Consider the following 11,577-nt stretch of genomic DNA (forward strand, 5'->3'; position numbering starts at 1 on the left):
ACCCAGAAAAAAAACTGTATGCTTCAAGATGAGACATGACATGACTATTTGATTAACAGTCAAGCTTGATCTTAACTAAGCTATGTTAGTATTTCAGAACTGTACTTTTTCTATTCAAAAATTACACAGTACCTTTTCTGCAACTGACCTGTAACTATGGCATTACTTAGAAAACTCGCAGTTGAAGTACAATGAGCATTGCATAGTCTACCAGGTATTATTAGCTCCTTAGCATGTCCTGCCAATTATCTCTGCAGATGTCATTGTAAACTGAGCACAACTTTTTCTACAAGCAATGCAGCAGTTAGTTAGCTTGTAAAGGAAATACATAACAGCAAAAAAAAATCCGTACCAAAAACCCCAAAACACAACCTAAAACCCAAAGGCCCACACTTGAATAATAAACACTGTTCTAAAACACTTCTACCTCAGTTTGGGGTTCTTTATATTACTTAGAAAAGATGTTTGATGCATTTAAGAATGTAATACAGTTGCCTTCACAGACACTGAAGGTTCTGTGCATATATATATATATATACACACACTCAGCATGTATGAGCAGTACACCAGTATGAAACATCCCAGCAACGCTCACAAAAAGGAAGACACAAAATTAAGAAGAATTAAGAAAATTTAATGAGCAAATGAACTATGTACATTGATGGCACATGACTTTTATTCAGTCATCCTCTTTCTGTAGTTTAACTTTGATAACAAAATACCAACAGTCAACAGTACCCCAGGGGACAAGAAAAACCAAACACACCCCATCTATTATTAAAGTGCAGTGTGTTTGTTGCAGCTAACTACAGTCCACAGGTATTAAAGGATTTCAACCCATCAGAGAATACTGTGCAGGAGCATCCCAAATTAAAAGCATTGGAAACTTAGATTTTAAGAAATAACTTTTTATGGAAGATATCCTTAGATCTCTTTTCACCATACAATCTTTAAGAATTCTTTGACATTCTGAAAGACAGAACAAATTCTGTCTATTTTTCTTTATTTACATTTCCTCAAGAACTACTCAAAGGAAAGTTTAACTACACTCATGAGCACAGTGTTTTCTTAGGTACTTCACTCTTTCTTCTGCTTACTTCCTTTCTCCCTCTCAAACTCAGCTATTTGATTGAATATGTTAATTAAGTTCTGCGGCAGGTTTCTTTTAATGCCACTGTCTGTTTGCTCTGTGCCCTCTAAAGACGTTTCCTCATCTGGTTCCTTTGTTTTACTAGTCTCCTCAGAACTTCTCCTACTCTTATACTCACTCTCATTTTTATGTTTACTTAACACATGCCTATCCCTATCGTAGCTTTTATCACCTTCATGGAAGCTGGTGCTAGAATATGATCTGCATTTTCCCGCTGACCTCCCATAATAGTCAGACCCTGCTGGAGACATGTAATACCTTTTGTGACCTGAGCCATGTTTTTTAAATGGCTCTTTTCTCCCCTCTACATCCCTTTCTGATCTCCTAAAATAATGCATACTGGGTTTATCATATGACTTATGGTATGAACCTGAGGAACCCCTCCAACTAGAGGAAAATCGATCTGTTTCACCATAATTTTCAGTTTTGCTACGGCTTGGCAGTGTCCTGGAGCTACTATAAGAATCTCTTGAAGCTTCAGACCTACCTCCAAAAGTGTCTTCATCATCACCTGAAGTCCTTGAAAAAGAATGGTGTGTGTCTTTCTCTTTTACTTCTGGTTTTGGACACACTAAGCTGTCCTGCCTTTCCAGCAGTTTCTCCACTTCAAAACTTTGGTTAAGAAAGGAAGCAGAGGTATCAGCTGGAGGTGAATAACACTCCTCTTTCCTAATCTGATCTTTATAATGGAAAGAAGCTCTAGATGAGTATTTTTTAGAGCTACGGGAAGACTCAGATCTCTTCCGATGCTTTTTCCTACGTTTCTTGTGATCAGAGGAAGAGGAGGAGGAAGAAATTGATACATCTGATGAAGATTCACTTGATGATGAGGAGGAAGAGGAGGAAGTTGAAACTTTCCTTTTCTTCTTCAACCTAAAAAACATAATTAATCTGTGAGATAACCTTCATTATTGGGCAAAAATTAGATCTAGAAAGCAAATCTGTACTTCCCAGAGTCTGGCTGAGACTGGACTGTAAGGCATAAATGGAGACTGAGCTTGACAATTTCAAATATGATTTCTTTATAAAAAAATTAAATTAAATCCAATGACTAATTTATCATCAAAATCTTTCCAGGTTTAATATGGCATTATGCTCTGCAAATACTTCACATTGCTAAGTATTTTTTAAATAACTTCACCTCACTGTAAATATGTCAAATATTTGTTAAACAACTTCACCTTTAATGACTATGTATATTCATTAAAGGCTATATGCACTAAAGGACACTACCCACAAAAAAAAAAATCTGGAGGAAAAGCAGTTTACCTAGGGAGAAATCACCTAGGAGCTTACTAGGTACTTACTAGGACATTCTGTTTGGAAATGGATTTTTCATTGTTCTATCTGCACATACTGCACGTAATATAACAAAGTTACCTTTTTTCTTCTTTTAAGAGCTTACGCAATTTCTCTGCACTTGTTTCTACTTTCTTTTCTTTCTGTCTCTCTTCTTTGGCAGCTTGTTTCTCCCTCATTTCCAAAGATTTCTTTTATGAACCCAAGCATCATAAAAAAAAAATTACATTAAAAATGTTAACACAGGTATTTTCCCCATGTCCCCAACCCCATCCAAATTTATGTTTACACCAGGGATGTTTTACCAGAATTCCCAGACCAAGAATTAACATTAGTCATGAATTTGGTATTGGCCATTGTGATAATCAGGTTTACATTAAGGACCATATTGCAGTTTTTATTCCATTAAAAAGTATATTTGACCAACCATTGCAGTGGTACCCATGATCCAGTATACCGTGAAGCATGGAGCCCGGAAAGTATAGATAGAATATGCCAGAAAACACATTATTACCAACACGGAAAAAACAAAACCAACCAAACAAAAAAACCCAAAACAACCAAACCCCAAGAGAGAGAAAGTTTTTAGGGAAAGTATCATTATTGTAGTATTGTAGTTTACAAGTAAAACACGGCAGAATTTTAAAATGTATTCAAGTTGGCCATGTTTGAATACAAACCGTTTGGTAACAATTTCACAGACCAGTTTGATGCATATTTTATGTAAGAAATCATGTTCCAAGGGTTTGTGGGTGATGAGCAGCACCAGATGTCAGATACAGCAACAACGGTCCAATTCGGAAGAAAATGCATTGGAGAAAAACACATAATCAGTATTACAGGAAAACATACTCCAGTGTTGCTTTAGCCATTCTCGCACAAAAGATTCAGACTTACAAGTAAATGCAGAAGAGCACCACACCAGATGAATAATCCTTAAAACTACATAAGCCTATTACAGATCAGATATCTGCATTCCACAGCCCTGAATAGGAGCTCTATTCATATTAAGAGTGAATAGGAAGTCTGACTGCTTTCAAAACTTAGCAACACTCTGAACAGATATTGTAAAGGAAATCCTTAACTGCAGTTAAGGCTATGCAAACCAACAAACAATAGCTATTACTGTAGCTTTTATTTGGGGCTTCAATGACCCATTACACTAGGAAAACCTAAAAGAGTGTAGAATTAATCTCCTACTTGCTAAAGATATTCTTCATTTTAACGGAGACTGACACCTTTTTCTAAAGAAGCCAAACATGTTTTAAGTACTGTATAACAATTTATCTATGATGTAGTTCAGCTTAATTAAAGAGATTGCCATATCTCCTCTTCCCCTTTCTTTCAACACAGTCTGTCAGCATTATGGCTCCACCAACTGAAGAAGTGTTGATTAAGGCCATCTACCTCAGTCTATGTACTTGTTACACACAGAACCATAGAACAAAACAAGCCTGCTCCTCAGTGCTCTATTTTACTCTTTGATCCTCTGTGAAATTCAACACAAGTTAAGGAGGTAAATAAAACAATTTTAACTCAGATTAGCAGAGACCCACCAGGGCTCACCTGGGAACCATGCTGCATGCGACAAGTGAGAAAATAAACCAAAAACAAGACAGCAGAGGGCAGTCAAAACTGTCTGCCCACCCTCTACCTCCTGCTGTTTTCCTTTAAATTATGTCTTCCTTTCCCCTCTTCCTGTGATCTTCCTGTGAGTTAGCTTTGGCTGATGTTACTCTATATTTTCACAATTACTCCAAATGACAAGGATTTGGCCAGTAAGATGGTGTGAAATGTTTATTTGGCTTGCTCAAGTTTACACTTTCTCTGTTTATATTCACATAATGTTATCATTGAACAGTATTAATCATGCTTGTATGATGGAATATTCTTATCCTTCCTTTAGCTGACAGGGTTAACAGGCTTTGCTCTTTCCCTGTCTCCACTATTTGGCATTTCTTTACTATGCAGTTCAAAAGAGTGAAGTCATCAAGGGGTACCTTCTTCTGATAGGTACAGCCATAATGCTTACTGTAAAAGATTATTTTGAAGAAGGGAAGCAGACCAACTACGACCTTAAACTCACCATGTTCAAAAGATCTAATATGATTTTTGATGTTTATTGTCACTGAGAGCACTATATGAAGAGAAAGTAAAGAATCACCTGTATATGCTTACGGAGTTTTGTTAAGGCCTCTTCTGCTTCCTGAAAAGTCTCATCCAAACTTAAAGCTTTCTTATAATAACTCTCAGCATTTACTAGTTTGTCTTCCTCTTCCAACCTGAAATTCAAGTGATAATAGTATAGTTAAGCCACAGATTTTGTTGTTTTGTTTTTTTTTTTTAATTTTTATTTTTTAGGACTATCTTTCTTACTTGCACTATGACAGTACCACTGCATCCCTCCAGGACCATATCACTCACCTTAGCCCACCTCAGTACAAAAGTAAAACAGTATTTCTGACACATTATCTCTGAAAGTAGTAAACCAGTATTTTCTGACCTATAATTACCTCCAAATCATCGGTAATACTATTCTTGGACATGTCAATTCCAGTTTCAAAAATATTGTCTGTTTCTTCTTAAGACAGGGCTTGAAAGAAATCTATTTGCTGAATAGTCAAAGTAAAATCTTTTGTTACAGAGTTTAACCAATATTTCAGTAGAGTAAAAGAACACAATTTGTTACAAATACTTTCTTAAAGAACCAAACAAACCACATTCACATCTCCTCCAGCCCCTCCAAAAAGGAGAAAAAAAAAAGCAAAAAAAAAAAGCCCCAAACCACCCCAAAACAAACAAACCAACCCAAAAAAAGCCAAGCAAACAAATAAAAAAAAACAACCCAAAACCTATTGGAATGTATTCACACATTTGACAAGACTCTTCCAGCCTGGTATCCTACCAGTGAAAGCATAACAAGGATTAAACCTCAAATATTTTGCCAGGATTTTAACTGGATCAGAGGAGAAAGTATAAACTGACTGCATGAGCAGGTGTATTTCCAACAAAAGCTTTTTATTTTTTTTAAACCCAGTCAGGAGGGAAAGATGCCATTCTGTGTCCTAACTAGGATAGTATTCTATGAGAAAAATTGTCACCAACCAAATGAAAACAGACTTACTGCCCGCCTCTTTCCACAAGAGTCTGACAGAGGTATTTTCTTGCATTTCTATGGGTAGGACAGTTTTCTAAAGCAATTTCAAAGTCACCTATGGCTTTGTTCAGACTTCCTTTTGTTGCATACCTAGAGCAACAGACAAGTTGTGCAGACTTTAGTGTTGTTTCTCTTTCACAAAGTAGAAAACCCAGTGAAACAAGCAGACTTACAGAGCTCCACGTGCTACCAAAGCTTCAACATTCTCTGGATCAAATTCCAAAGCCTTGTTGTACTCATTCATGGCTTCCACATGATGCCCATCCTTAAAATAATCAACCCCTGCCTTTACACTGGAGAAAAGGATTTAGAAAACATCATGTACAGTTAGTCTGTGGAGATTTCATACTGTTAACTGCTCACAAATCATGGTTCCAAACAAGTGGCAGGTAATAAAAACTTGATCTGGTTATCATGTACTTAACACTGGCATTTCAGATTAATGTGATAGAATGGAGAGCATTTCTGCAGACAGCGCTACTATGGTACACTGTTTTTTATTTATCGAGTGAATACTTAAGCATTTCTCTGCACAAAACTCTGGGTGTGACCTACCACCATTAAACTGGAACAAGCTTAATTATATCCAGAGTTAAACATCACCATTAAACCAACGACATGAGGCAAGATGGATAGATGGTACACACTGAAACCAGCTCATCTCAAACTCAACTACTTAAGGTTCAGGTAACATGAGCTGTAAAATCTTTCTTCTACAACTGCTAAGAGATTGCTTCTTTTATTGGAAGAGAACCAAGAGATGAATTTCAGAACTTTTCGTACTAACTTTTTAAATTAAAATTTAACATGACAAGCAGTTTTTTTCAGCAACTAATCAAAGTTGCAAACCTCTTATTTTACAAAAACCACTGCTTTCCAAGCACAGAACTCAGAAATTCCGAGGTTTCAGGTTTTGGTTTGGTTTTTTTTTTTTGGACCTGGTGGATTCAAAACAAGTTTTTCCACAAAAGATATACATTTTGAGAAGAAGAATCTCTGTTCTGCCTCCTTCACCCTGTAGAGCATGCTCACAAACACATGTACAGCTTAAAAGCAATAGCATGTATCTAGAGCTGCTGTTCCGAATGCAGCCAGGGAAATAGCAAGTGCGCTGATTAAATCTACAGGCCCAAATCTCATGACAAGCAGTCACAGATTCAACACCCAATTTAAAAATGGAAAACTGTGTACTTGGTATTGCCTAAAATCTCAGTCACATCTCATCAATAGGCCAGCGCATTGCAAATGTTCCGGGGAATTCTCACTTTAACCTGACAAATATTTTGGAACTTAATCTTGAAACTTTATCTATTGTGTACCCATTTAGCAGTTAGGGCTACTTTCAAGTTCTTCCTGGTTACATCACTACACAGGTGCTGGAAAAAGTGGTTCAATGTGTATATTCTTTTAAGAAATATAACCTGTAACCTACTAACGATAAGCTCTGACAAGAGAAAGTATTACATACCATTTCAAGGCCCATGATTCAGACTGCTTTTTCCTCAAGGCAGGGGCAAAATCTTCTTCATTGAAATTTTTACTTTAAGGAAAAAGCGAACAAAACCATCAAGTTGAAGTTCTGAGTCTACACAATGAAACTTACAACATGTAATGCAGTTCAAATAAACTGAAATACTATTTATACATTGCTTTATTGCTCTCCCTCAGTCAGGAACATTCTTTTGTATTTCTGAAACCAGCTTTTCCCAATCTGTCCTAGAAGTGCTGAATCAAACTAGTACACCTGCAGCACGTTCAACAAAAACATATTCACCCCTACTTTGGACCTAATATATATCACTAGGTATGTTTGAATCTATTTTACGAAAGCAGATGTATTACTAAAATAAATACTGTGAGTAAACATCTGACAAAAGACACTAAAACTTAAATGTCCTGCACTTCAATCCAAAGATAATGACAAGATCTGAGCAATAAATTCCTAAGGCATTTGGTATCAAACACTGTATGTCATAAGGTGTCTTGCTTATTCAGAGCAATAGAATTTCAAATGTAAGCTTCTTGCTCTAGAAGAGTCTGCTTTTAAATATTTAAGGACATGTAAGCTGCAGTCATGCAAATCAAAATGGAAAAGGTTTAAGTATAAGTGGTCTGGTCTATCTCAACGGAGTAGAATAATCTTCACAAAGCTACAGGATAGGAACAATGTAAAAATCACTTACATTTGAAGACTTCTTAGCAAAGATGGTGGATTTGATTCATTTATTCCTAGTTTTTCTGCTAAATATTCAACTAATGATGGATTACCAAATCCTGGGGAACGATGCAAAACCTCTTCAAAGGTCTCTCCTGTATTAGCAACTTCCATGCTTCGCCTTAAAAAAAACCCCAAAACACAAACCACAAAAAACCCACTGATGTACACTAGCAAAACCTCACAGATATTATATTCAATTTCATGTTTATGTATATAATAAAAATGCCTATATTGATATTTATCACTGCTCACAAGTTGTTCCATTTTACAGGCATGTATTTTTGTACAATTTAGCAACTCTAGTATCTTCTAGCCTAAGTGAACTTCTGAAACCTATTTCGGCACCCATCTAGGTATCTCCAGGACATAAAAAATTCTACAAAAATTGTAGAGAATGCTGTGTCTTCCTGTTTTCTAAGGGTAATTTTTAGATTTTAAAAACTTCATATTCCAGTCTCCCAAAGTTCTTGTTTCTTTTGGTTTTTTGGGGGTTTTTTTGTTTGTTGTGGTGTTTTGCTAACACAGTCCCATAGTGACAGACACCTCACTCTGCTTTTTGCTTTCCTTACATTTTGGGAAAGATGCTCAAAGACCAACCACACTTGACATATCCAGAAACAGGTATGTTATAGAGGAAAACAGCAAAAAATCCTGTAATCATCCGATTAAATCAGAAAAACCATCAAGTTTTAAGAACAGTTTGTCAAAAATGTTCTTCAAATATGCTGAATATACCTAGCAAGTACAGCTGAATAGCATGTTCTTACTTATAATGTAGTGGGAAGTCATCAGAAGTAATTACACCTAGTTTTGTCTTGCAAAGATGGGGTGGAAGAGGAGAGCTGTAAAGTGACACCGCAAGCTTCTGGTGGTAACGATCAACATCCTTGACGACAGCTGTATAAACAGTGAAAGATAGTTACAGAAACGTCTCAAAAACTGAAAGAGATTCCTGACAAGTTCTACAGCTACTTGCCTCGAATAAGGTCTCCAGTTTGATAATAAGATAAAGGATCTCCATGGCTGCTTTGAGAAGGCACATCTCTCAAAGGACAAAGAGCCTGCAATAGAATAATGTAGGAATATCATAAACAAACCCAAATGTTGAGATTTTTTTAGTCCCCAAGATTATGCCAAAATACGATTATTTAATCTTAATGCACATCACAGCCATGACAGTTAAAAGGACATCTTGGTTCAGGTAAAAATTTATGCACCCATAAATTACAAACCACTCAGATGTAGTACACATTAAGTATGGGGCATAAAAAGAAGCATTTGATATCTCAGCAACGCACCATAAGCTATTCACAAATTCAAATGCCACCCACCATCCCAAAGTTCAGTTTCACCTTTCACTTCACATACCACTCCACTAAAAAACACAAGACAACTAGTACATGAAAAAGTTACTATTTATCAACAATAAAATATCGATCAAAGCTGTATCTTACAGTGATCTGTAAATCTGAAATTTCCCGTATGAAACGACTTCCCAGACAAATCAACACCATGAAAAAGCCAAATTCACGAATAGAAGTAATCTTCCCAATCACGATATCGCCACGGTCAATGTCTTGAAAAAATAATCCTCTCCTCTCTTCCTTGGGAACCTCCATGAACCGTTCCAGGGGTGGCATAACAGCGTAATAGTCTGCAATACACAACACAGTTGTGAAACAACTAAGCTACAACCTGAGAACATAAAACGCTTCACATGTTAAAATCGCATTTTTTAAACATGCAAAATTTAGCTTATCTGTAACAGGCTGTTTGTGTGCACCCTATGAAAAGCACAACAAAAACTGCCCCCCTGTTTTCAGCAATGCCGATTTCAGTGCAGGGCACCCACACACCCAGCACCGTTCCCGTGAGCCCGCTTACCTTCATTTTCTTCAATCGTTTCGGAGAGAGGCCCGCTGGGTCTCCACGCGTGGGCAAAAAGGAGATCAGCTTTTTTGGCAATGAAGCGCTTTATCTCGGTGTCAAGGCTCGTCCTCTTTTTGCTGGGGGAAGGAGAACCCCATGAGAACAACCCCGTGAGAACAACCCCGTGAGGACAACCCCGTGAGGACAACCCCGTGAGGACAACCCCGTGAGGACAACCCCGTGAGGACAACCCCGCGGCACCTCACAGCTCGCTCCCCCATCCGCACCGCGCCGGCGCCTCTTACCAGGCTGCCGACGGTTGCGGGGCGCCGCGTGGCTGTTCGAAGACGGTCCCCGGCGGCGGCAGCAGCCCGCGGAAGTCAGGGTTGTCCTGCTGCTCGGCGCGGAGCAGCGAAAGCAGCTCAGGACCATGGTAGTTGAGCACCTGACGCAGCAGCTCCCGGTCCATGCTGCCGCCACCGCCGCCGCCCCTCCCGGAACAGGAACCTCAGCTTGACACGGTAGTAGTAAGCAACGTGCATGCACTGGGCGAGGCGTCGGTGCCAAGAGCGGGGCTGTGACCAGGCGGCCGCCGCGCCCCCTGGGGAGGTGGAGGACCATTTGCGGGGCCGGTCTCCAGGTTTCCCACTGCCTGTATTGAAAAATGAAAGAGAATAGTAAAAAGTAAAGTGTACAAATTACACAGATGGCCGGCGGCTACGGAACAGCTCGGCAGCGCCGAGGGAGCCGCCTCCGGGACCGGCGCGAGGGCTCCGAACAGCCGTCCTCACGGCGGCCATGTCGGGAGAGGGCGCTGCGCTCCCGTCGCTCCCGGCTGAGGCGGAGCATTCCGGATCCGTGGTGCCCACCGCCGTCTTGTGCGCCAGAGGTGGGGTCCGAATAGAGATGTGGAAGAGAAAAAGCGGTGCTTCCTCACCAGTGTATCTCCTTCTGAGAAGGCGCAGCCCAGGTGCTTCTCCCGGCATATTTTCCTCTGCACGTTAGCTGAAGTGTGCTTGTTTAAGAAAAGATTCTCCAGAACTGAGGAAACGGCGCTCAAGAAGTTCCTAATTAGTTCTCAGTTCTTAAATGTCTTCAGTAAGTTACAGCAAAACGAATAAATGAAAGAGCGTTGCGGACACCACTGTTGTGTGGGGTGGGAACATCACGCTGGAAGTGATGGGGGCTCACCTCAGAAACGAACCACTGTGATACTCATAATGCTCTTCCCTTGAACTGTCCATCTAACAGGCTTCCCATCAGAAATTCATACAGGTGAAATGAAGAAGTGTGCTGGCAAGAGATACGCTGGCTTTGTTTATCAGAATAGCTGTACTGAAACGAAGGGGGGAAATGGGCAGTTACTTCAGGAAAAGATTATGGACTGAGATTACAATTGAGCCATTAAAATAGCCTAACACAAGATACAATGGTTCAGTTTACCAGCACTAACTTTAAAGACATTTAACTCAGGAGGTCCTTCATGCTAATCACCTCTTCTAGCTAATGGAAAAAAAAGTGCTTTAAACCAGCTGGAATTAATCCAATTCTGTTAGATCACAATTCTTCAGTCTCCAAGAATAATTTGTCCCTGGCATTGCAATTAATAGTTTAAAAAGGGGACGGGGAAACCCACTATAAATGGCATAATGTCACTTCTACCCTCAGTACAGTGTTGCAGAAAAAATAGCAATCTGGCTGTCAGCAGATCAGTGACATAAACTCCTCTAGGAAGCAGCATGACTGAGAAGGCAAGGATCATATCAAAGACACTGGTCTCAGAAGCTCAGTTCAAAGCCGGCAGGGATATCACTGGTACAGCAGACTTGGGGAAGACACTAGAAGGGCAAATTTATATTTTATTTTCATTTCATGTCCCCCTGC

At 39.2% G+C, this 11,577-nt stretch overlaps 1 protein-coding gene across 3 annotated transcripts in view; it reads right to left on the reverse strand.

Moving 5' to 3' along the window:
* TTC14 (tetratricopeptide repeat domain 14) overlaps positions 1 to 10,199 on the reverse strand; it is a 39,459-nt gene extending 29,260 nt beyond the window's left edge. For 2 of the 3 annotated variants that reach the window (XM_061353504.1, XM_061353505.1), the window contains exons 1-12: positions 9,999 to 10,180; positions 9,709 to 9,830; positions 9,279 to 9,478; positions 8,801 to 8,885; positions 8,592 to 8,721; positions 7,790 to 7,942; positions 7,075 to 7,146; positions 5,780 to 5,899; positions 5,574 to 5,696; positions 4,614 to 4,731; positions 2,531 to 2,640; positions 1,638 to 2,023 (exon numbers count right to left, since the gene is read on the reverse strand). In XM_061353504.1, the coding sequence (XP_061209488.1) occupies positions 1,638 to 2,023; positions 2,531 to 2,640; positions 4,614 to 4,731; positions 5,574 to 5,696; positions 5,780 to 5,899; positions 7,075 to 7,146; positions 7,790 to 7,942; positions 8,592 to 8,721; positions 8,801 to 8,885; positions 9,279 to 9,478; positions 9,709 to 9,830; positions 9,999 to 10,162 (1,783 nt within the window). In that variant the 5' untranslated portion in view covers positions 10,163 to 10,180. Of the gene's footprint in view, positions 1 to 613; positions 2,024 to 2,530; positions 2,641 to 4,613; positions 4,732 to 5,573; positions 5,697 to 5,779; positions 5,900 to 7,074; positions 7,147 to 7,789; positions 7,943 to 8,591; positions 8,722 to 8,800; positions 8,886 to 9,278; positions 9,479 to 9,708; positions 9,831 to 9,998 lie in introns of those variants that run through there. The other variant, XM_061353503.1, reaches the window with a different exon arrangement.
* Between the last annotated feature and the right edge of the window lie 1,378 nt (positions 10,200 to 11,577).

Source organism: Neopsephotus bourkii, unplaced genomic scaffold (genome assembly GCF_033783945.1).
Source record: "Neopsephotus bourkii isolate Nb327-2 ecotype Australia unplaced genomic scaffold, CSIRO-AGI_Nbou_v1 NB_678, whole genome shotgun sequence".
Taxonomy (NCBI): domain Eukaryota; kingdom Metazoa; phylum Chordata; class Aves; order Psittaciformes; family Psittacidae; genus Neopsephotus; species Neopsephotus bourkii.